The sequence below is a fragment of the Coffea eugenioides genome, unplaced genomic scaffold (genome assembly GCF_003713205.1).
Source record: "Coffea eugenioides isolate CCC68of unplaced genomic scaffold, Ceug_1.0 ScVebR1_47;HRSCAF=261, whole genome shotgun sequence".
Lineage (NCBI taxonomy): Eukaryota > Viridiplantae > Streptophyta > Magnoliopsida > Gentianales > Rubiaceae > Coffea > Coffea eugenioides.
The window spans coordinates 372,215-396,380 of record NW_020864320.1 but is presented as its reverse complement, the minus strand read 5'-3'; the positions used below and the strand labels follow the sequence as shown (position 1 = coordinate 396,380).

The 24,166-nt window shown below is 41.1% G+C and overlaps 1 protein-coding gene across 1 annotated transcript in view; it reads right to left on the bottom strand.

Annotated features, from left to right (window-relative positions):
• The window catches only part of LOC113758321, a 40,019-nt gene extending 20,193 nt beyond the window's left edge, over nucleotides 1-19,826 (bottom strand). The window contains exons 1-3 of the mRNA XM_027301239.1: nucleotides 19,635-19,826; nucleotides 10,166-10,381; nucleotides 697-912 (exon numbers count right to left, since the gene is read on the bottom strand). Coding sequence (XP_027157040.1) covers nucleotides 697-912; nucleotides 10,166-10,381; nucleotides 19,635-19,826 — 624 coding nt within the window. The remainder of the gene's footprint in view (nucleotides 1-696; nucleotides 913-10,165; nucleotides 10,382-19,634) is intronic.
• Between the last annotated feature and the right edge of the window lie 4,340 nt (nucleotides 19,827-24,166).

The window sequence follows — 24,166 nt, the reverse complement described above, 5'->3', positions numbered from 1 at the left end:
GGAACTTAGGCGGGTTAAATTTTAAGAATCTCTCTAGGGCTCTATCCTCTCCTCTTTCCTGACCCCCAGGCTGGTTAAACGGTCCAGGTCCTTGTCTATCAGCTAAACGTTCTAGGATATCCGTCATCCTGTTAATGGCAGTAGCCACTTGATTACCCTCTATATTTTCCTGGCCCTGGGTCGGTCCAGTTGCCGATCCCTGGTCATTCCCCTGAGGTTGGGCCGGTCTAGTCCCCCGCCCACGGCCTCGACCACGGCCTCGACCCCTTCTTAGCCCTTCCATAACTTAGGCGTGCCTATTGCAAGAAATAAATAAATAAATTATGCGGTGCAAAGTAAAGAGCAAGAGCTGATCAAGAAAATATTGAAATTAACAATAATTTACATTCATTAACATATCAAGTTCATACAATCAGCAAGTCATGGGGTAGTCATAAAAATATAGCACACAGGTGCCGCAGAAGTACTTTTAGTCACAGAAGACTAAAGTAAGAGCAAGTGCGTCAAAATAAGCCACACAGTCATGCAAAATACAATGGCCTCAGCACTTAGCATCACCCCAGCTAATTCTAGCTATACTGGTCAAAAGAGTCAAAAGAGTAGTCAAACTGCCTAGACCTAGTCCACAGTAGGACTATCAGGAGGAACCTCCTCCCCAGGATCCTCCTCCGGATCCTCCTCAGAGTCCTGGGCTACCCCCATAGCCTCATCGACTAGCCTAGTGGCATCAGCTACAATATCGGAAGCCCGACTACGGACCTCCTCTCTCAGCCTAGTAAGCTGAGCTCTAGTGCTACGGAGCTCCTCATTAACCACAGCAGATGTGGCAACCTCGCCCTCAATCACCTCCTCAAGCTCGGCGACCCTCTCACCCTGAGCGCTCACCATCTGTCGTAGCTCGTCCACCTCAGCCTGTAAGTCCAAGTTGGCAGTCACCAACTGACGACGCTCGTCGTCCAAGGCCAGTACAACATGATTTGGGTAAGCAAAAGTCACCCTACAAGCACATCGGGGGTATCGAGGATCAGGCGAGTAGCGCACACGAGCTCCCCCAGCTAAAGCTCAGTAATAGATAGGTCTAGGAGGCACTACATGACCATTCGCATGGCCATCCCCGTTAGCTGCCGAAACTCCATTTTCGTTTTCCATTCCTGCAAAATAATAGCACTTTTCGGATTAGAAATTTAAATCACTATCTAGTTCAAACGTCATTTATGCATGCCTAACCCGATCACTAGTATGTCCCAAATACCCTTTAAAATATAACTTAACTATCCGGTCTCAGGTTCTAAGGGTAGAGTATCCAATATGTCTCCTATGTAGATCTCTAACCTAGCGCTAACCTAGCGCTTTGATACCAACTGTGACGCCCCACATCTCCCTAAGGCGGACCAAAGGGTATCCGCGGACGCCTGCCCAGCTCTCGCCAGGACTCAAGCAATTCCGTTCAAATTAAAACCGAACTAAACATTTCGAAGAGAGCAACATGAATATAAATAATGCGGAAGCGTTCAAGCTTAACAAGTCACTTAACATGTAACCATTACATCGATAATCATAATACGACTTAAATTCAAAATACACGTCAGGGCCCAAATTTTTACATTTCAATTCCCAAAAGTTCAACCCAAACCAGGGCCTAGCCAAAATATAGTAGGAACCTTAAACAAAAGTACAACGAAGGGTTTCTCCATACTTCTCCGAGATTCGGTCCTGTTAAGGAAAACAAATCTACAGGGTGAGCAAAACGCTCGTGAGGCCAAGAACACACATGCAAGCACATTGCTCAAATAACAATCTCAATTTACAAGTCAAGCAATCATATTTTAGTAATTAACAATTTACTGGAAATATAACCAGAAACAATTCAAGGATACTGGAGCTCTCAGGAGCTATATTCCACTTGCACATTCAATAACCTCCACGAATTGACACTCCGTCAATCGGGTAGGTTTAGTCCGTAGAACTCCACTTAACCTGTCCCCTTTCACCTTACATACCCCTGTATCGGGCCCGCCTGTCATTTGTTGGTGGCGATACTACTCGAGTATGCCAAGCAAGACCTCTCATTAGGTCAAGCTTATATATCTCATGGCTCGCCAAGGTTCCCGACCAAGCCCATGCCGGCTCGAGTCCAAGGTCGGCCAATGAGATTTGGGCGTCCCCCATGTACACTTTTGCGTCGAGGAGATTCACTCCAACGACGTATGCAGCTAGCATACCAATACATTTCATTCATTCAATGCATTTCAATCATTCATTCAATGCATTTCAATCATTAAAATTTCATTTCTAATGAGAACGAGTGTGGTAAAGTACACACTCGACTCCACTTTCAAGATTTCCAATTATCAATAACAATTAAACATGTAACAAGGTTACATACACCTGACACTCACCAAGTATTAGGTGTGAGTAAAGTCAAGGGAAGTTCAAGCGTCCACCGGGGAATCCTCTTGAAGGTCCTCGTGTGTGCCTGAGCAAATAATAGTGAATTTATCATTCACATCCCAAATATCGAGGAATAATTCGTTCACTAGCATTAATCGAGGAAATTCCGTGAAAATGAACCTCAATTGCTCGTAAATCGAGGTTCGAGTGGGGTTTGATAACGTTCAAAAGTATTTAAGTCTTTATCTAGGAAATCGGGGATAAAACGTTTAGATAATATCAAAAGAATAAAGAGTTCTTGAAAAACTCTTTTTCCTTGAAATTGGAAAATTTCAGTTTTATTATGAATCTTAGAAAAATCGTAACTCACTCGGCACTAGTCGAGAATTGGAAAACTTTATACCGTTGGAAACCTCGTAGAAAGTACTATAAGTTCCTAGAAGACATTTTTCCACGAATCGAAGTGGAAAGTGCTCAAAAATGAGCTTGAAGGTACAGACTTGGTTTTCAAGGCAGAATTAAGTTGGATTTCGGCCAACTTTGAAAATTCGGCACGATTCACACGTTGCAAACCGGCCTCTGAAATTTGTAACTCAATTAGAGTTGCAAGTGAGGTTTATAGCAAAGCAGGCGGATCAAGAATCGGAGTTTCGAGTACCGAGATACGGTAGCTCAAAGTTAGGGAAATTCAAGACTGGAGAAGAATTTCCAGATTTGAACCTCCAACACTAGAAATTTAATTAGGTATCGAAACGAGCTTGGATTAGTACCAAAATTGGCAGTATATTACTCTTTGGTGAAAGGTATTTCTCTACCAAATTTCAGGGAAAAATACCCTCGGGAAGGTAGTTAACTAGTCATCCAAAGTTCAGGAAAATTTCTAAGGCAATCTGCCTTTTGACTTTCATTTTCCCAATTCAAATCGTTTAACCAAGAAAGCTATCCAACCATGGTTCATTTGTGAAATAAAGGTCTAAGATACATCCATAATACCTTTTGGTGATGGTTTAGCATCAAAAATTCAATTAATAAGATCACTCCCGGGTTTTGTCCCAAACCAGTCTAAATATTACGTTTTTCCAAAACAGGGCAGTCATATTGTTTTGGTCACAACTCAGTCAATTTAGCTCGGAATTGAGCATGGTTTATGGCGTTGGAAAATAAATTCATAGGACTAAAATTTCACAGAAGGAAACGTTCTGAAATTTGGCAAGCAACCAGCTCGAAATTGAGCCTCAAGTTGCTGCCTCTACAAACCATTCCAGCAGATCCGAGAGACAGGACAGCTATCTTAAAACGAATGGTTCGGCTCCTACACATGGAATCAGAATACGCATTTTACACCGTTGGAAAGGTATGGATGTCTAGTTTCGAATGCCACCAACGGCACTCAATTTCAACATCGGAGGACAGAGTTATGGTCAAAATGCTACCGCTGGACAGGGTTATCCGAAAATAATTTCCAGCTTGCCTAGTTCTCGAATAAATTCATTTGCCCATCTAAACGTTAACGTTTTCCAATGAAAATTTTTACACATATAACATAACATATAAACATCAGGTTCACACCAATAAATCACCAAAAATTGGCCTAATCATGGCCGAACAAAACAGGGGCAGTTTCGGAAGTTTCTTGTCATGACTTCAACTTTGAGTTTCCAACAATAATACTCCATAAATCCATCATTTTAACCACTAAACTACCATTAAATCCAACATTAATCCTCTAATCAGCAACAACCCAAATGTCGGAATTCAAAGAGCCCACTTTTCAAATTTTCCAACAATATCAAGCCATCCATACACATGCAATAGCTTAAAGATGTATTTCTACCATCATAATCCAAGTTTAAGGTGTAAGATGAGGTTATACCTCCTTAGAGCTTTAAACCAGAAATTTTTGGTCCTCAAGAGGCTCCAAGAAACCGTGAAATGCAGCCCTTTAGTTAGCTTGATCCAACCTCCAAGTAGTTTGCTAGATGGTCTTCAAGTTTGGTGAAGATTGGTTGAAGTTTTGTGGTTAATTTGATGAAGAAATTTGTGAAGCAAGGGAGTGAGAGAGAGAGGGAAGGCTGGCCGGCTGTTGGTGAGAGAAGGAAGAGTGAAATTTTGATCAAAGTTAGCTTCCAAGAGAAGATTAAATGAGTGGTGTACAATCACTCCAAAGTCAACCCTTATTAGGGCTCGTTTGGTGCGTTTAGGGCTCGATTTCTCTCGCGTTTGGTTCACTAGTGCACTAAACCTCTAATGTACTTATGTTCATATAAATATTATTCACTCTTAATTGTCTCGAAATATGGGTCTAAAGTCCCTCAAATAAAGTTGCGCGTATGAAAACGCGTACCGTCAATTTTAACGCTATAACGCGAAACTTCCGATAAATTCTTATAACGATTGCACTACTAACTATCACTTGAGTATTTATACATAAGATTACCTATTTTAGGACCATAGTACAAGTCTCCAATATTCCAAACTTATTGTGCTCCTACGCGGTAAAATCTCCGAGCACTATTCACTATTTTTACTAAACGCACTCCAGGAAATTAATTTTTTGAGACGAGTCACTTTGAAAATATAACGAAGTTATATTATCATGTATTTAGGTCTAATAAGACTAGAAAATATTCCTTGTGGTAAAAATCCAATTAAATAATTTATTAAGCCATAAATTAGGCTTAAAAATAATAGTTTTTACGAGTTCTCACATCCTCTCCCCCTTAAGAAAATTTCGTCCTCGAAATTTACCTTGGTTGATGAACAAGTCTGGATACTTCTCTCTGATTGTCTCTTCAACTTCCCATGTTGCTTCCTCTACTCCGTGGTTCTTCCATAGAACTTTCACTAGTGGTATCTGTTTGTTCCTCAATTCCTTCACCTTTCGATCCAGAAGTTTTACCGGTCTCTCCTCATAGGTCAGGGTTTCATCGATCTCAATATTATCCGGTTGTAAAACATGAGAGGGGTCTGGATGATATTTCTTAAGCATGGACACATGGAACACGTTATGAATTCGAGATAAGCTCGGTGGTAATTCCAGCTTATAGGCTACATTTCCAACTCGTTGAATAATCTTATAAGGCCCTACAAACCTTGGTTGTAGTTTTTTCCCTTTTCCGGACATCAAGCTTGCTTTTAAAGGCGTAATCTTGAGAAATACCATATCTCCAACAGTGAACTCCAAATCCTTTCTCCGATTGTCGGCATAACTTTTTTGTCTACTCTGAGCAGTTTGAATCCTTTGCCGTACCAATTTTACCTTTTCATTAGCCTCCTCAATCCAAGATACGGTAGTCGGGTCTAAAATTTTTCGTTCACCTACTTCATCCCAACAAATTGGAGACCTACATCTCCGACCATAAAGTGCCTCATACGGGGCCATCTGAATAGAAGAGTGGAAACTATTATTGTAGGCAAATTCCACTAAAGTCAAAAACTTACTCCAACTCTATCCAAAGTCCAGAACACAAGTCCGTAACATGTCCTCAAGAGTTTGAATTGTCCTCTCCGACTGTCCATCCGTCTGGGGATGGTAAGTGGTACTAAAGTTCAATTTAGTCCCTAATACTTCTTGCATCTTTTGCCAGAACCTCGAAACAAATCTTGGATCTCTATCCGATACGATACTGACAGGTATTCCATGCAACCAAATGATCTCATCCAAATACAACCTGGCCAACTTCTCCAATGGATATTTCATATTAATTGGCAGAAAATGAGCTGATTTGGTCAATCTATCTACGATTACCCAAATCGCATCATGGCCTTTCTGTGTTCTTGGTAACCCCGATACAAAATCCATAGTGATATTCTCCCATTTCCACTCAGGTATTTCTAGAGGTTGCAAAAGCCCTGATGGTTTCTGATGTTCGGCTTTAACCTGTTGACAAATTAAGCACGTTTGGACAAATTGGGCAATCTCCTTCTTCATATTTTTCCACCAATAAAGACTCTTCAAGTCCTGGTACATTTTATTCCCTCCTGGATGTACTGTAAACTTTGATCGGTGTGCCTCTTCTAAAATTTCCTTTCTAAGTCCTTCATCTTTTGGCACAACTACCCGATTCCGAAATCTCAATACACCGTTTGGTCCCAAGTTAAAATTCGATTTGTCCCCCTTTTTAACCTTTTCCGACCATTTCTGTACTTCAGTGTCCTTTCCTTGGGATTCCTTGATACGTTCCATCAAAGGAGAATTCAATACAATGTTCCCCAGAATTACTTTCCTCGGTTCCAATCGAGGATTCCACTGACTAATTTCTTTCAACAATTCAAATTCCTTAATCATCAATCCAGCCATCTGTACTTGACGACTCAAAGCATCAGCCACTACATTAGCTTTTCCTGGATGGTATTTAATCGTACAGTCATAGTCTTCCAGAAATTCCATCCATCTACGCTGCCTCAAATTCAGTTCCTTTTGAGAAAATAAGTACTTAAGACTTTTGTGGTCTGTAAAAACCTCAAATGTCACTCCATACAGGTAATGCCTCCATTTCTTTAAAGCAAAGACCACAGCTGCTAACTCCAAATCATGAGTCGGGTAATTTCCTTCATGCGGTTTCAATTTCCTAGAGGCATATGCTATCACTCCGTCATTTTGCATTAGAACACACCCCAATCCTTCCTTAGAAGCATCTGTGTAAACCACAAAACTATCCTTTCCATTCGGCAAGGCTAACACAGGTACCCTTGTCAGCCGTCCTTTCAATTCCTGAAAACTTTCCTCACACTTAGAATTCCATATAAACTTTCCATTTTTCTTGGTCAATTCAGTCATGGGTCCAGCAATTTTTGAAAAATCTTGAATGAATCTCCGGTAATACCCTGCTAATCCAATAAAACTCCGAACCTCGGTAGGGTTTTCCGGTCGTTTTCATTTCGAAACAGCTTCAACTTTAGCTGGATCCACTTTAATCCCATTCTCAGAAATTATGTGTCCTAAGAAAGTCACAACTTGTAACCAGAACTCACACTAACTAAATTTAGCGTATAGTTGATGTTTCCTTAAAGTTTGCAAAACAATTCTCAAATGCTTTTCATGATCCTCCACATTCTTAGAATATACCAAAATATCATCAATGAACACCACTACAAATTGATCCAAATAGGGCTTACAAACCCTATGCATTAAATCCATAAAAGCAGCAGGAGCATTTGTTAACCCAAATGGCATTACGGCAAACTCAAAATGCCCATATCTCGAGTTAAAAGCAGTCTTGGGTATGTCCTTCTCCAAAATCCTTAACTGGTAATAACCCTGTCTCAAATCCAATTTTGAGAAATACTACAGCTCCTTGCAATTGGTCAAACAACTCATCAATGTGGGGCAGTGGGTATTTATTCTTAATCATAATATCATTTAAACCTCGATAATCTATACATAACCTCAAACTCCCATCTTTCTTCTTTACAAACAAAACTGGGGCTCCCCACGGGGAATCACTCTCTCGTATAAAACCCCGTTCCAACAAATCCTGTAATTGTAACTTCAATTCCTTCAATTCAGCGGGAGCCATCCTATATGGTGTCCTTGAGATAGGTGCTGTTCCCGGAGCTATATCAATTTTAAAAGCTATTTCCCGTTCCGGGGGTAGAGACTCCAATTCTTCCGGAAAAACATCTGGAAAATCCTTTACTACTGGTGTGTCTTCCAAATTCACCTTATCACTAGGAGTGTTAATAAGAAAAGCCAAATACCCTTGAGCTCCTTTACTTAATAATTTTCTAGCCCGAATTCCTGAAATAAGTGCAGACGAAGCTAATCTACCCCTTACATCCAGTCTCAGGGTTGCTTCTCCTAGAATATGCAACTCTACAATTTTCGTCCTACAGTTTAACTGAGCATTATAACGGGCTAACCAATCCATTCCCAAGATTACATCATATCCCTTAATCGTCAAACCGATCAAATCGGCCCATAATTTCCGTTCCCCTACATAGATTTCACTATTCCTGTACTCCAGATTAGCAATTAAGCTTTTGTCTCCAGTAGGTGTTTTAACCTCCAAGTCATATGGTAACTTAATTGGCTTCAAGTCTATCCCATTCATGAAGTTAGGGTTTACAAAGGAATGAGTTGCACCTGGATCAATTAAAACCCTAGCTAAACGATGAAAGATTGGGATTGTACCTTCTACCACCTCAGTTGCCTCCGGAACTTGTTGATAATCCAGTGCATAAACCCTGGCCGGTACTTTCGGTCGGCTCCCTCCGGCACTGGTCTGCTTAGAAGTTGACTTTTCTGGCCTTTGAGCATTTCCCCCTGTCTTTGGTGATTTTGGACAACTGACGACTTGATGTTCCGTACTCCCACAAAATAAACATTTCCCCAACTTTCTCCAACAATCGTTCTCAGAATGATTGGGTTTACCACAATACCCACATGTAACTTGAGGGGTTACAGTCGATCCAACAGAAGGTGCCCCCCTAAGTTGAGTCGTCCCGCTACGACCTCCTCTAGATAGAGCTCCCCTAGAAGCTCCAGCAGTTCTCGTTCCTCCTTCTCCTCTTCCCATTTTAGAAGGGTGTACATTCTTACTGGTCTGCCCAGAAGTGCGACTAGGAAAATTCCTTTTTCTGTTGTGAAAATCCCTCACTTGAGATCTTGCATTCTCAACCCTTTGCACTTTCTCTAAAGCCTCAGTAAAGGTAGAGATTTGGGCTGCAGCCAGGCCCTCCTGAAGTTCCACATTAAGTCCCTGTACAAACCTTCTAATCCTCCTCCGCTCATTGGCTACTAACTCGGGAGCGTATTTGGAAAGTTTAGTGAACTTCCCTTCATACTCTGCTACAGTAAGGGTTCCTTGTTTCAACTTAATAAATTCATCCTCCCTTTTCTCTTGGATTAAGGGCGGAAGAAACTTTTCATTAAACTCCCTTGTGAAATTCTCCCAAGTCCAAGGGGTTTGAGCCATTTCCCATTTTCCTTTTATCAAATCCCACCAAGCACGGGCTACTCCCTCAAATTGGAAAGCAGCAAAGTTCACTCGCCTATCCTCAGTGTAATCTAAAGCAGTGAATATGTTGGTCATTCTTTCTAACCAATTCTCCGCGACCTCAGGATCAGGCTCGCCAAGGAACTTAGGCGGGTTAAATTTTAAGAATCTCTCTAGGGCTCTATCCTCTCCTCTTTCCTGACCCCCAGGCTGGTTAAACGGTCCAGGTCCTTGTCTATCAGCTAAACGTTCTAGGATATCCGTCATCCTGTTAATGGCAGTAGCCACTTGATTACCCTCTATATTTTCCTGGCCCTAGGTCGGTCCAGTTGCCGATCCCTGGTCATTCCCCTGAGGTTGGGCCGGTCTAGTCCCCCGCCCACGGCCTCGACCACGGCCTCGACCCCTTCTTAGCCCTTCCATAACTTAGGCGTGCCTATTGCAAGAAATAAATAAATAAATTATGCGGTGCAAAGTAAAGAGCAAGAGCTGATCAAGAAAATATTGAAATTAACAATAATTTACATTCATTAACATATCAAGTTCATACAATCAGCAAGTCATGGGGTAGTCATAAAAATATAGCACACAGGTGCCGCAGAAGTACTTTTAGTCACAGAAGACTAAAGTAAGAGCAAGTGCGTCAAAATAAGCCACACAGTCATGCAAAATACAATGGCCTCAGCACTTAGCATCACCCCAGCTAATTCTAGCTATACTGGTCAAAAGAGTCAAAAGAGTAGTCAAACTGCCTAGACCTAGTCCACAGTAGGACTATCAGGAGGAACCTCCTCCCCAGGATCCTCCTCCGGATCCTCCTCAGAGTCCTGGGCTACCCCCATAGCCTCATCGACTAGCCTAGTGGCATCAGCTACAATATCGGAAGCCCGACTACGGACCTCCTCTCTCAGCCTAGTAAGCTGAGCTCTAGTGCTACGGAGCTCCTCATTAACCACAGCAGATGTGGCAACCTCGCCCTCAATCACCTCCTCAAGCTCGGCGACCCTCTCACCCTGAGCGCTCACCATCTGTCGTAGCTCGTCCACCTCAGCCTGTAAGTCCAAGTTGGCAGTCACCAACTGACGACGCTCGTCGTCCAAGGCCAGTACAACATGATTTGGGTAAGCAAAAGTCACCCTACAAGCACATCGGGGGTATCGAGGATCAGGCGAGTAGCGCACACGAGCTCCCCCAGCTAAAGCTCAGTAATAGATAGGTCTAGGAGGCACTACATGACCATTCGCATGGCCATCCCCGTTAGCTGCCGAAACTCCATTTTCGTTTTCCATTCCTGCAAAATAATAGCACTTTTCGGATTAGAAATTTAAATCACTATCTAGTTCAAACGTCATTTATGCATGCCTAACCCGATCACTAGTATGTCCCAAATACCCTTTAAAATATAACTTAACTATCCGGTCTCAGGTTCTAAGGGTAGAGTATCCAATATGTCTCCTATGTAGATCTCTAACCTAGCGCTAACCTAGCGCTTTGATACCAACTGTGACGCCCCACATCTCCCTAAGGCGGACCAAAGGGTATCCGCGGACGCCTGCCCAGCTCTCGCCAGGACTCAAGCAATTCCGTTCAAATTAAAACCGAACTAAACATTTCGAAGAGAGCAACATGAATATAAATAATGCGGAAGCGTTCAAGCTTAACAAGTCACTTAACATGTAACCATTACATCGATAATCATAATACGACTTAAATTCAAAATACACGTCAGGGCCCAAATTTTTACATTTCAATTCCCAAAAGTTCAACCCAAACCAGGGCCTAGCCAAAATATAGTAGGAACCTTAAACAAAAGTACAACGAAGGGTTTCTCCATACTTCTCCGAGATTCGGTCCTGTTAAGGAAAACAAATCTACAGGGTGAGCAAAACGCTCGTGAGGCCAAGAACACACATGCAAGCACATTGCTCAAATAACAATCTCAATTTACAAGTCAAGCAATCATATTTTAGTAATTAACAATTTACTGGAAATATAACCAGAAACAATTCAAGGATACTGGAGCTCTCAGGAGCTATATTCCACTTGCACATTCAATAATCTCCACGAATTGACACTCCGTCAATCGGGTAGGTTTAGTCCGTAGAACTCCACTTAACCTGTCCCCTTTCACCTTACATACCCCTGTATCGGGCCCGCCTGTCATTTGTTGGTGGCGATACTACTCGAGTATGCCAAGCAAGACCTCTCATTAGGTCAAGCTTATATATCTCATGGCTCGCCAAGGTTCCCGACCAAGCCCATGCCGGCTCGAGTCCAAGGTCGGCCAATGAGATTTGGGCGTCCCCCATGTACACTTTTGCGTCGAGGAGATTCACTCCAACGACGTATGCAGCTAGCATACCAATACATTTCATTCATTCAATGCATTTCAATCATTCATTCAATGCATTTCAATCATTAAAATTTCATTTCTAATGAGAACGAGTGTGGTAAAGTACACACTCGACTCCACTTTCAAGATTTCCAATTATCAATAACAATTAAACATGTAACAAGGTTACATACACCTGACACTCACCAAGTATTAGGTGTGAGTAAAGTCAAGGGAAGTTCAAGCGTCCACCGGGGAATCCTCTTGAAGGTCCTCGTGTGTGCCTGAGCAAATAATAGTGAATTTATCATTCACATCCCAAATATCGAGGAATAATTCGTTCACTAGCATTAATCGAGGAAATTCCGTGAAAATGAACCTCAATTGCTCGTAAATCGAGGTTCGAGTGGGGTTTGATAACGTTCAAAAGTATTTAAGTCTTTATCTAGGAAATCGGGGATAAAACGTTTAGATAATATCAAAAGAATAAAGAGTTCTTGAAAAACTCTTTTTCCTTGAAATTGGAAAATTTCAGTTTTATTATGAATCTTAGAAAAATCGTAACTCACTCGGCACTAGTCGAGAATTGGAAAACTTTATACCGTTGGAAACCTCGTAGAAAGTACTATAAGTTCCTAGAAGACATTTTTCCACGAATCGAAGTGGAAAGTGCTCAAAAATGAGCTTGAAGGTACAGACTTGGTTTTCAAGGCAGAATTAAGTTGGATTTCGGCCAACTTTGAAAATTCGGCACGATTCACACGTTGCAAACCGGCCTCTGAAATTTGTAACTCAATTAGAGTTGCAAGTGAGGTTTATAGCAAAGCAGGCGGATCAAGAATCGGAGTTTCGAGTACCGAGATACGGTAGCTCAAAGTTAGGGAAATTCAAGACTGGAGAAGAATTTCCAGATTTGAACCTCCAACACTAGAAATTTAATTAGGTATCGAAACGAGCTTGGATTAGTACCAAAATTGGCAGTATATTACTCTTTGGTGAAAGGTATTTCTCTACCAAATTTCAGGGAAAAATACCCTCGGGAAGGTAGTTAACTAGTCATCCAAAGTTCAGGAAAATTTCTAAGGCAATCTGCCTTTTGACTTTCATTTTCCCAATTCAAATCGTTTAACCAAGAAAGCTATCCAACCATGGTTCATTTGTGAAATAAAGGTCTAAGATACATCCATAATACCTTTTGGTGATGGTTTAGCATCAAAAATTCAATTAATAAGATCACTCCCGGGTTTTGTCCCAAACCAGTCTAAATATTACGTTTTTCCAAAACAGGGCAGTCATATTGTTTTGGTCACAACTCAGTCAATTTAGCTCGGAATTGAGCATGGTTTATGGCGTTGGAAAATAAATTCATAGGACTAAAATTTCACAGAAGGAAACGTTCTGAAATTTGGCAAGCAACCAGCTCGAAATTGAGCCTCAAGTTGCTGCCTCTACAAACCATTCCAGCAGATCCGAGAGACAGGACAGCTATCTTAAAACGAATGGTTCGGCTCCTACACATGGAATCAGAATACGCATTTTACACCGTTGGAAAGGTATGGATGTCTAGTTTCGAATGCCACCAACGGCACTCAATTTCAACATCGGAGGACAGAGTTATGGTCAAAATGCTACCGCTGGACAGGGTTATCCGAAAATAATTTCCAGCTTGCCTAGTTCTCGAATAAATTCATTTGCCCATCTAAACGTTAACGTTTTCCAATGAAAATTTTTACACATATAACATAACATATAAACATCAGGTTCACACCAATAAATCACCAAAAATTGGCCTAATCATGGCCGAACAAAACAGGGGCAGTTTCGGAAGTTTCTTGTCATGACTTCAACTTTGAGTTTCCAACAATAATACTCCATAAATCCATCATTTTAACCACTAAACTACCATTAAATCCAACATTAATCCTCTAATCAGCAACAACCCAAATGTCGGAATTCAAAGAGCCCACTTTTCAAATTTTCCAACAATATCAAGCCATCCATACACATGCAATAGCTTAAAGATGTATTTCTACCATCATAATCCAAGTTTAAGGTGTAAGATGAGGTTATACCTCCTTAGAGCTTTAAACCAGAAATTTTTGGTCCTCAAGAGGCTCCAAGAAACCGTGAAATGCAGCCCTTTAGTTAGCTTGATCCAACCTCCAAGTAGTTTGCTAGATGGTCTTCAAGTTTGGTGAAGATTGGTTGAAGTTTTGTGGTTAATTTGATGAAGAAATTTGTGAAGCAAGGGAGTGAGAGAGAGAGGGAAGGCTGGCCGGCTGTTGGTGAGAGAAGGAAGAGTGAAATTTTGATCAAAGTTAGCTTCCAAGAGAAGATTAAATGAGTGGTGTACAATCACTCCAAAGTCAACCCTTATTAGGGCTCGTTTGGTGCGTTTAGGGCTCGATTTCTCTCGCGTTTGGTTCACTAGTGCACTAAACCTCTAATGTACTTATGTTCATATAAATATTATTCACTCTTAATTGTCTCGAAATATGGGTCTAAAGTCCCTCAAATAAAGTTGCGCGTATGAAAACGCGTACCGTCAATTTTAACGCTATAACGCGAAACTTCCGATAAATTCTTATAACGATTGCACTACTAACTATCACTTGAGTATTTATACATAAGATTACCTATTTTAGGACCATAGTACAAGTCTCCAATATTCCAAACTTATTGTGCTCCTACGCGGTAAAATCTCCGAGCACTATTCACTATTTTTACTAAACGCACTCCAGGAAATTAATTTTTTGAGACGAGTCACTTTGAAAATATAACGAAGTTATATTATCATGTATTTAGGTCTAATAAGACTAGAAAATATTCCTTGTGGTAAAAATCCAATTAAATAATTTATTAAGCCATAAATTAGGCTTAAAAATAATAGTTTTTACGAGTTCTCACATCCTCTCCCCCTTAAGAAAATTTCGTCCTCGAAATTTACCTTGGTTGATGAACAAGTCTGGATACTTCTCTCTGATTGTCTCTTCAACTTCCCATGTTGCTTCCTCTACTCCGTGGTTCTTCCATAGAACTTTCACTAGTGGTATCTGTTTGTTCCTCAATTCCTTCACCTTTCGATCCAGAAGTTTTACCGGTCTCTCCTCATAGGTCAGGGTTTCATCGATCTCAATATTATCCGGTTGTAAAACATGAGAGGGGTCTGGATGATATTTCTTAAGCATGGACACATGGAACACGTTATGAATTCGAGATAAGCTCGGTGGTAATTCCAGCTTATAGGCTACATTTCCAACTCGTTGAATAATCTTATAAGGCCCTACAAACCTTGGTTGTAGTTTCTTCCCTTTTCCGGACATCAAGCTTGCTTTTAAAGGCGTAATCTTGAGAAATACCATATCTCCAACAGTGAACTCCAAATCCTTTCTCCGATTGTCGGCATAACTTTTTTGTCTACTCTGAGCAGTTTGAATCCTTTGCCGTACCAATTTTACCTTTTCATTAGCCTCCTCAATCCAAGATACGGTAGTCGGGTCTAAAATTTTTCGTTCACCTACTTCATCCCAACAAATTGGAGACCTACATCTCCGACCATAAAGTGCCTCATACGGGGCCATCTGAATAGAAGAGTGGAAACTATTATTGTAGGCAAATTCCACTAAAGTCAAAAACTTACTCTAACTCTCTCCAAAGTCCAGAACACAAGTCCGTAACATGTCCTCAAGAGTTTGAATTGTCCTCTCCGACTGTCCATCCGTCTGGGGATGGTAAGTGGTACTAAAGTTCAATTTAGTCCCTAATACTTCTTGCATCTTTTGCCAGAACCTCGAAACAAATCTTGGATCTCTATCCGATACGATACTGACAGGTATTCCATGCAACCAAATGATCTCATCCAAATACAACCTGGCCAACTTCTCCAATGGATATTTCATATTAATTGGCAGAAAATGAGCTGATTTGGTCAATCTATCTACGATTACCCAAATCGCATCATGGCCTTTCTGTGTTCTTGGTAACCCCGATACAAAATCCATAGTGATATTCTCCCATTTCCACTCAGGTATTTCTAGAGGTTGCAAAAGCCCTGATGGTTTCTGATGTTCGGCTTTAACCTGTTGACAAATTAAGCACGTTTGGACAAATTGGGCAATCTCCTTCTTCATATTTTTCCACCAATAAAGACTCTTCAAGTCCTGGTACATTTTATTCCCTCCTGGATGTACTGTAAACTTTGATCGGTGTGCCTCTTCTAAAATTTCCTTTCTAAGTCCTTCATCTTTTGGCACAACTACCCGATTCCGAAATCTCAATACACCGTTTGGTCCCAAGTTAAAATTCGATTTGTCCCCCTTTTTAACCTTTTCCGACCATTTCTGTACTTCAGTGTCCTTTCCTTGGGATTCCTTGATACGTTCCATCAAAGGAGAATTCAATACAATGTTCCCCAGAATTACTTTCCTCGGTTCCAATCGAGGATTCCACTGACTAATTTCTTTCAACAATTCAAATTCCTTAATCATCAATCCAGCCATCTGTACTTGACGACTCAAAGCATCAGCCACTACATTAGCTTTTCCTGGATGGTATTTAATCGTACAGTCATAGTCTTCCAGAAATTCCATCCATCTACGCTGCCTCAAATTCAGTTCCTTTTGAGAAAATAAGTACTTAAGACTTTTGTGGTCTGTAAAAACCTCAAATGTCACTCCATACAGGTAATGCCTCCATTTCTTTAAAGCAAAGACCACAGCTGCTAACTCCAAATCATGAGTCGGGTAATTTCCTTCATGCGGTTTCAATTTCCTAGAGGCATATGCTATCACTCCGTCATTTTGCATTAGAACACACCCCAATCCTTCCTTAGAAGCATCTGTGTAAACCACAAAACTATCCTTTCCATTCGGCAAGGCTAACACAGGTACCCTTGTCAGCCGTCCTTTCAATTCCTGAAAACTTTCCTCACACTTAGAATTCCATATAAACTTTCCATTTTTCTTGGTCAATTCAGTCATGGGTCCAGCAATTTTTGAAAAATCTTGAATGAATCTCCGGTAATACCCTGCTAATCCAATAAAACTCCGAACCTCGGTAGGGTTTTCCGGTCGTTTTCATTTCGAAACAGCTTCAACTTTAGCTGGATCCACTTTAATCCCATTCTCAGAAATTATGTGTCCTAAGAAAGTCACAACTTGTAACCAGAACTCACACTAACTAAATTTAGCGTATAGTTGATGTTTCCTTAAAGTTTGCAAAACAATTCTCAAATGCTTTTCATGATCCTCCACATTCTTAGAATATACCAAAATATCATCAATGAACACCACTACAAATTGATCCAAATAGGGCTTACAAACCCTATGCATTAAATCCATAAAAGCAGCAGGAGCATTTGTTAACCCAAATGGCATTACGGCAAACTCAAAATGCCCATATCTCGAGTTAAAAGCAGTCTTGGGTATGTCCTTCTCCAAAATCCTTAACTGGTAATAACCCTGTCTCAAATCCAATTTTGAGAAATACTACAGCTCCTTGCAATTGGTCAAACAACTCATCAATGTGGGGCAGTGGGTATTTATTCTTAATCATAATATCATTTAAACCTCGATAATCTATACATAACCTCAAACTCCCATCTTTCTTCTTTACAAACAAAACTGGGGCTCCCCACGGGGAATCACTCTCTCGTATAAAACCCCGTTCCAACAAATCCTGTAATTGTAACTTCAATTCCTTCAATTCAGCGGGAGCCATCCTATATGGTGTCCTTGAGATAGGTGCTGTTCCCGGAGCTATATCAATTTTAAAAGCTATTTCCCGTTCCGGGGGTAGAGACTCCAATTCTTCCGGAAAAACATCTGGAAAATCCTTTACTACTGGTGTGTCTTCCAAATTCACCTTATCACTAGGAGTGTTAATAAGAAAAGCCAAATACCCTTGAGCTCCTTTACTTAATAATTTTCTAGCCCGAATTCCTGAAATAAGTGCAGACGAAGCTAATCTACCCCTTACATCCAGTCTCAGGGTTGCTTCTCCTAGAATATGCAACTCTACAATTTTCGTCCTACAGTTTAACTGAGCATTATAACGGGCTAACCAATCCATTCCCAAGATTACATCATATCCCTTAATCGTCAAACCGATCAAATCGGCCCATAATTTCCGTTCCCCTACATAGATTTCACTATTCCTGTACTCCAGATTAGCAATTAAGCTTTTGTCTCCAGTAGGTGTTTTAACCTCCAAGTCATATGGTAACTTAATTGGCTTCAAGTCTATCCCATTCATGAAGTTAGGGTTTACAAAGGAATGAGTTGCACCTGGATCAATTAAAACCCTAGCTAAACGATGAAAGATTGGGATTGTACCTTCTACCACCTCAGTTGCCTCCGGAACTTGTTGATAATCCAGTGCATAAACCCTGGCCGGTACTTTCGGTCGGCTCCCTCCGGCACTGGTCTGCTTAGAAGTTGACTTTTCTGGCCTTTGAGCATTTCCCCCTGTCTTTGGTGATTTTGGACAACTGACGACTTGATGTTCCGTACTCCCACAAAATAAACATTTCCCCAACTTTCTCCAACAATCGTTCTCAGAATGATTGGGTTTACCACAATACCCACATGTAACTTGAGGGGTTACAGTCGATCCAACAGAAGGTGCCCCCCTAAGTTGAGTCGTCCCGCTACGACCTCCTCTAGATAGAGCTCCCCTAGAAGCTCCAGCAGTTCTCGTTCCTCCTTCTCCTCTTCCCATTTTAGAAGGGTGTACATTCTTACTGGTCTGCCCAGAAGTGCGACTAGGAAAATTCCTTTTTCTGTTGTGAAAATCCCTCACTTGAGATCTTGCATTCTCAACCCTTTGCACTTTCTCTAAAGCCTCAGTAAAGGTAGAGATTTGGGCTGCAGCCAGGCCCTCCTGAAGTTCCACATTAAGTCCCTGTACAAACCTTCTAATCCTCCTCCGCTCATTGGCTACTAACTCGGGAGCGTATTTGGAAAGTTTAGTGAACTTCCCTTCATACTCTGCTACAGTAAGGGTTCCTTGTTTCAACTTAATAAATTCATCCTCCCTTTTCTCTTGGATTAAGGGCGGAAGAAACTTTTCATTAAACTCCCTTGTGAAATTCTCCCAAGTCCAAGGGGTTTGAGCCATTTCCCATTTTCCTTTTATCAAATCCCACCAAGCACGGGCTACTCCCTCAAATTGGAAAGCAGCAAAGTTCACTCGCCTATCCTCAGTGTAATCTAAAGCAGTGAATATGTTGGTCATTCTTTCTAACCAATTCTCCGCGACCTCAGGATCAGGCTCGCCAAGGAACTTAGGCGGGTTAAATTTTAAGAATCTCTCTAGGGCTCTATCCTCTCCTCTTTCCTGACCCCCAGGCTGGTTAAACGGTCCAGGTCCTTGTCTATCAGCTAAACGTTCTAGGATATCCGTCATCCTGTTAATGGCAGTAGCCACTTGATTACCCTCTATATTTTCCTGGCCCTGGGTCGGTCCAGTTGCCGATCCCTGGTCATTCCCCTGAGGTTGGGCCGGTCTAGTCCCCCGCCCACGGCCTCGACCACGGCCTCGACCCCTTCTTAGCCCTTCCATAACTTAGGCGTGCCTATTGCAAGAAATAAATAAATAAATTATGCGGTGCAAAGTAAAGAGCAAGAGCTGATCAAGAAAATATTGAAATTAACAATAATTTACATTCATTAACATATCAAGTTCATACAATCAGCAAGTCATGGGGTAGTCATAAAAATATAGCACACAGGTGCCGCAGAAGTACTTTTAGTCACAGAAGACTAAAGTAAGAGCAAGTGCGTCAAAATAAGCCACACAGTCATGCAAAATACAATGGCCTCAGCACTTAGCATCACCCCAGCTAATTCTAGCTATACTGGTCAAAAGAGTCAAAAGAGTAGTCAAACTGCCTAGACCTAGTCCACAGTAGGACTATCAGGAGGAACCTCCTCCCCAGGATCCTCCTCCGGATCCTCCTCAGAGTCCTGGGCTACCCCCATAGCCTCATCGACTAGCCTAGTGGCATCAGCTACAATATCGGAAGCCCGACTACGGACCTCCTCTCTCAGCCTAGTAAGCTGAGCTCTAGTGCTACGGAGCTCCTCATTAACCACAGCAGATGTGGCAACCTCGCCCTCAATCACCTCCTCAAGCTCGGCGACCCTCTCACCCTGAGCGCTCACCATCTGTCGTAGCTCGTCCACCTCAGCCTGTAAGTCCAAGTTGGCAGTCACCAACTGACGACGCTCGTCGTCCAAGGCCAGTACAACATGATTTGGGTAAGCAAAAGTCACCCTACAAGCACATCGGGGGTATCGAGGATCAGGCGAGTAGCGCACACGAGCTCCCCCAGCTAAAGCTCAGTAATAGATAGGTCTAGGAGGCACTACATGACCATTCGCATGGCCATCCCCGTTAGCTGCCGAAACTCCATTTTCGTTTTCCATTCCTGCAAAATAATAGCACTTTTCGGATTAGAAATTTAAATCACTATCTAGTTCAAACGTCATTTATGCATGCCTAACCCGATCACTAGTATGTCCCAAATACCCTTTAAAATATAACTTAACTATCCGGTCTCAGGTTCTAAGGGTAGAGTATCCAATATGTCTCCTATGTAGATCTCTAACCTAGCGCTAACCTAGCGCTTTGATACCAACTGTGACGCCCCACATCTCCCTAAGGCGGACCAAAGGGTATCCGCGGACGCCTGCCCAGCTCTCGCCAGGACTCAAGCAATTCCGTTCAAATTAAAACCGAACTAAACATTTCGAAGAGAGCAACATGAATATAAATAATGCGGAAGCGTTCAAGCTTAACAAGTCACTTAACATGTAACCATTACATCGATAATCATAATACGACTTAAATTCAAAATACACGTCAGGGCCCAAATTTTTACATTTCAATTCCCAAAAGTTCAACCCAAACCAGGGCCTAGCCAAAATATAGTAGGAACCTTAAACAAAAGTACAACGAAGGGTTTCTCCATACTTCTCCGAGATTCGGTCCTGTTAAGGAAAACAAATCTACAGGGTGAGCAAAACGCTCATGAGGCCAAGAACACACATGCAAGCACATTGCTCAAATAACAATCTCAATTTACAAGTCAAGCAATCATATTTTAGTAATTAACAATTTACTGGAAATATAACCAGAAACAATTCAAGGATACTGGAGCTCTCAGGAGCTATATTCCACTTGCACATTCAATAACCTCCACGAATTGACACTCCGTCAATCGGGTAGGTTTAGTCCGTAGAACTCCACTTAACCTGTCCCCTTTCACCTTACATACCCCTGTATCGGGCCCGCCTGTCATTTGTTGGTGGCGATACTACTCGAGTATGCCAAGCAAGACCTCTCATTAGGTCAAGCTTATATATCTCATGGCTCGCCAAGGTTCCCGACCAAGCCCATGCCGGCTCGAGTCCAAGGTCGGCCAATGAGATTTGGGCGTCCCCCATGTACACTTTTGCGTCGAGGAGATTCACTCCAACGACGTATGCAGCTAGCATACCAATACATTTCATTCATTCAATGCATTTCAATCATTCATTCAATGCATTTCAATCATTAAAATTTCATTTCTAATGAGAACGAGTGTGGTAAAGTACACACTCGACTCCACTTTCAAGATTTCCAATTATCAATAACAATTAAACATGTAACAAGGTTACATACACCTGACACTCACCAAGTATTAGGTGTGAGTAAAGTCAAGGGAAGTTCAAGCGTCCACCGGGGAATCCTCTTGAAGGTCCTCGTGTGTGCCTGAGCAAATAATAGTGAATTTATCATTCACATCCCAAATATCGAGGAATAATTCGTTCACTAGCATTAATCGAGGAAATTCCGTGAAAATGAACCTCAATTGCTCGTAAATCGAGGTTCGAGTGGGGTTTGATAACGTTCAAAAGTATTTAAGTCTTTATCTAGGAAATCGGGGATAAAACGTTTAGATAATATCAAAAGAATAAAGAGTTCTTGAAAAACTCTTTTTCCTTGAAATTGGAAAATTTCAGTTTTATTATGAATCTTAGAAAAATCGTAACTCACTCGGCACTAGTCGAGAATTGGAAAACTTTATACCGTTGGAAACCTCGTAGAAAGTACTATAAGTTCCTAGAAGACATTTTTCCACGAATCGAAGTGGAAAGTGCTCAAAAATGAGCTTGAAGGTACAGACTTGGTTTTCAAGGCAGAATTAAGTTGGATTTCGGCCAACTTTGAAAATTCGGCACGATTCACACGTTGCAAACCGGCCTCTGAAATTTGTAACTCAATTAGAGTTGCAAGTGAGGTTTATAGCAAAGCAGGCGGATCAAGAATCGGAGTTTCGAGTACCGAGATACGGTAGCTCAAAGTTAGGGAAATTCAAGACTGGAGAAGAATTTCCAGATTTGAACCTCCAACACTAGAAATTTAATTAGGTATCGAAACGAGCTTGGATTAGTACCAAAATTGGCAGTATATTACTCTTTGGTGAAAGGTATTTCTCTACCAAATTTCAGGGAAAAATACCCTCGGGAAGGTAGTTAACTAGTCATCCAAAGTTCAGGAAAATTTCTAAGGCAATCTGCCTTTTGACTTTCATTTTCCCAATTCAAATCGTTTAACCAAGAAAGCTATCCAACCATGGTTCATTTGTGAAATAAAGGTCTAAGATACATCCATAATACCTTTTGGTGATGGTTTAGCATCAAAAATTCAATTAATAAGATCACTCCCGGGTTTTGTCCCAAACCAGTCTAAATATTACGTTTTTCCAAAACAGGGCAGTCATATTGTTTTGGTCACAACTCAGTCAATTTAGCTCGGAATTGAGCATGGTTTATGGCGTTGGAAAATAAATTCATAGGACTAAAATTTCACAGAAGGAAACGTTCTGAAATTTGGCAAGCAACCAGCTCGAAATTGAGCCTCAAGTTGCTGCCTCTACAAACCATTCCAGCAGATCCGAGAGACAGGACAGCTATCTTAAAACGAATGGTTCGGCTCCTACACATGGAATCAGAATACGCATTTTACACCGTTGGAAAGGTATGGATGTCTAGTTTCGAATGCCACCAACGGCACTCAATTTCAACATCGGAGGACAGAGTTATGGTCAAAATGCTACCGCTGGACAGGGTTATCCGAAAATAATTTCCAGCTTGCCTAGTTCTCGAATAAATTCATTTGCCCATCTAAACGTTAACGTTTTCCAATGAAAATTTTTACACATATAACATAACATATAAACATCAGGTTCACACCAATAAATCACCAAAAATTGGCCTAATCATGGCCGAACAAAACAGGGGCAGTTTCGGAAGTTTCTTGTCATGACTTCAACTTTGAGTTTCCAACAATAATACTCCATAAATCCATCATTTTAACCACTAAACTACCATTAAATCCAACATTAATCCTCTAATCAGCAACAACCCAAATGTCGGAATTCAAAGAGCCCACTTTTCAAATTTTCCAACAATATCAAGCCATCCATACACATGCAATAGCTTAAAGATGTATTTCTACCATCATAATCCAAGTTTAAGGTGTAAGATGAGGTTATACCTCCTTAGAGCTTTAAACCAGAAATTTTCGGTCCTCAAGAGGCTCCAAGAAACCGTGAAATGCAGCCCTTTAGTTAGCTTGATCCAACCTCCAAGTAGTTTGCTAGATGGTCTTCAAGTTTGGTGAAGATTGGTTGAAGTTTTGTGGTTAATTTGATGAAGAAATTTGTGAAGCAAGGGAGTGAGAGAGAGAGGGAAGGCTGGCCGGCTGTTGGTGAGAGAAGGAAGAGTGAAATTTTGATCAAAGTTAGCTTCCAAGAGAAGATTAAATGAGTGGTGTACAATCACTCCAAAGTCAACCCTTATTAGGGCTCGTTTGGTGCGTTTAGGGCTCGATTTCTCTCGCGTTTGGTTCACTAGTGCACTAAACCTCTAATGTACTTATGTTCATATAAATATTATTCACTCTTAATTGTCTCGAAATATGGGTCTAAAGTCCCTCAAATAAAGTCGCGCGTATGAAAACGCGTACCGTCAATTTTAACGCTATAACGCGAAACTTCCGATAAATTCTTATAACGATTGCACTACTAACTATCACTTGAGTATTTATACATAAGATTACCTATTTTAGGACCATAGTACAAGTCTCCAATATTCCAAACTTATTGTGCTCCTACGCGGTAAAATCTCCGAGCACTATTCACTATTTTTACTAAACGCACTCCAGGAAATTAATTTTTTGAGACGAGTCACTTTGAAAATATAACGAAGTTATATTATCATGTATTTAGGTCTAATAAGACTAGAAAATATTCCTTGTGGTAAAAATCCAATTAAATAATTTATTAAGCCATAAATTAGGCTTAAAAATAATAGTTTTTACGAGTCCTCACAATCCCCATCAAGAAAGCATGTCATTCAAGTAAGGAAACATGGCACATAAGCACTTCTTCATAAGCACTTAGAACACTCACAACTTAAATCAAAGTTCAAATGTCCGTCTCGGGTGCAACTTCGAGCTC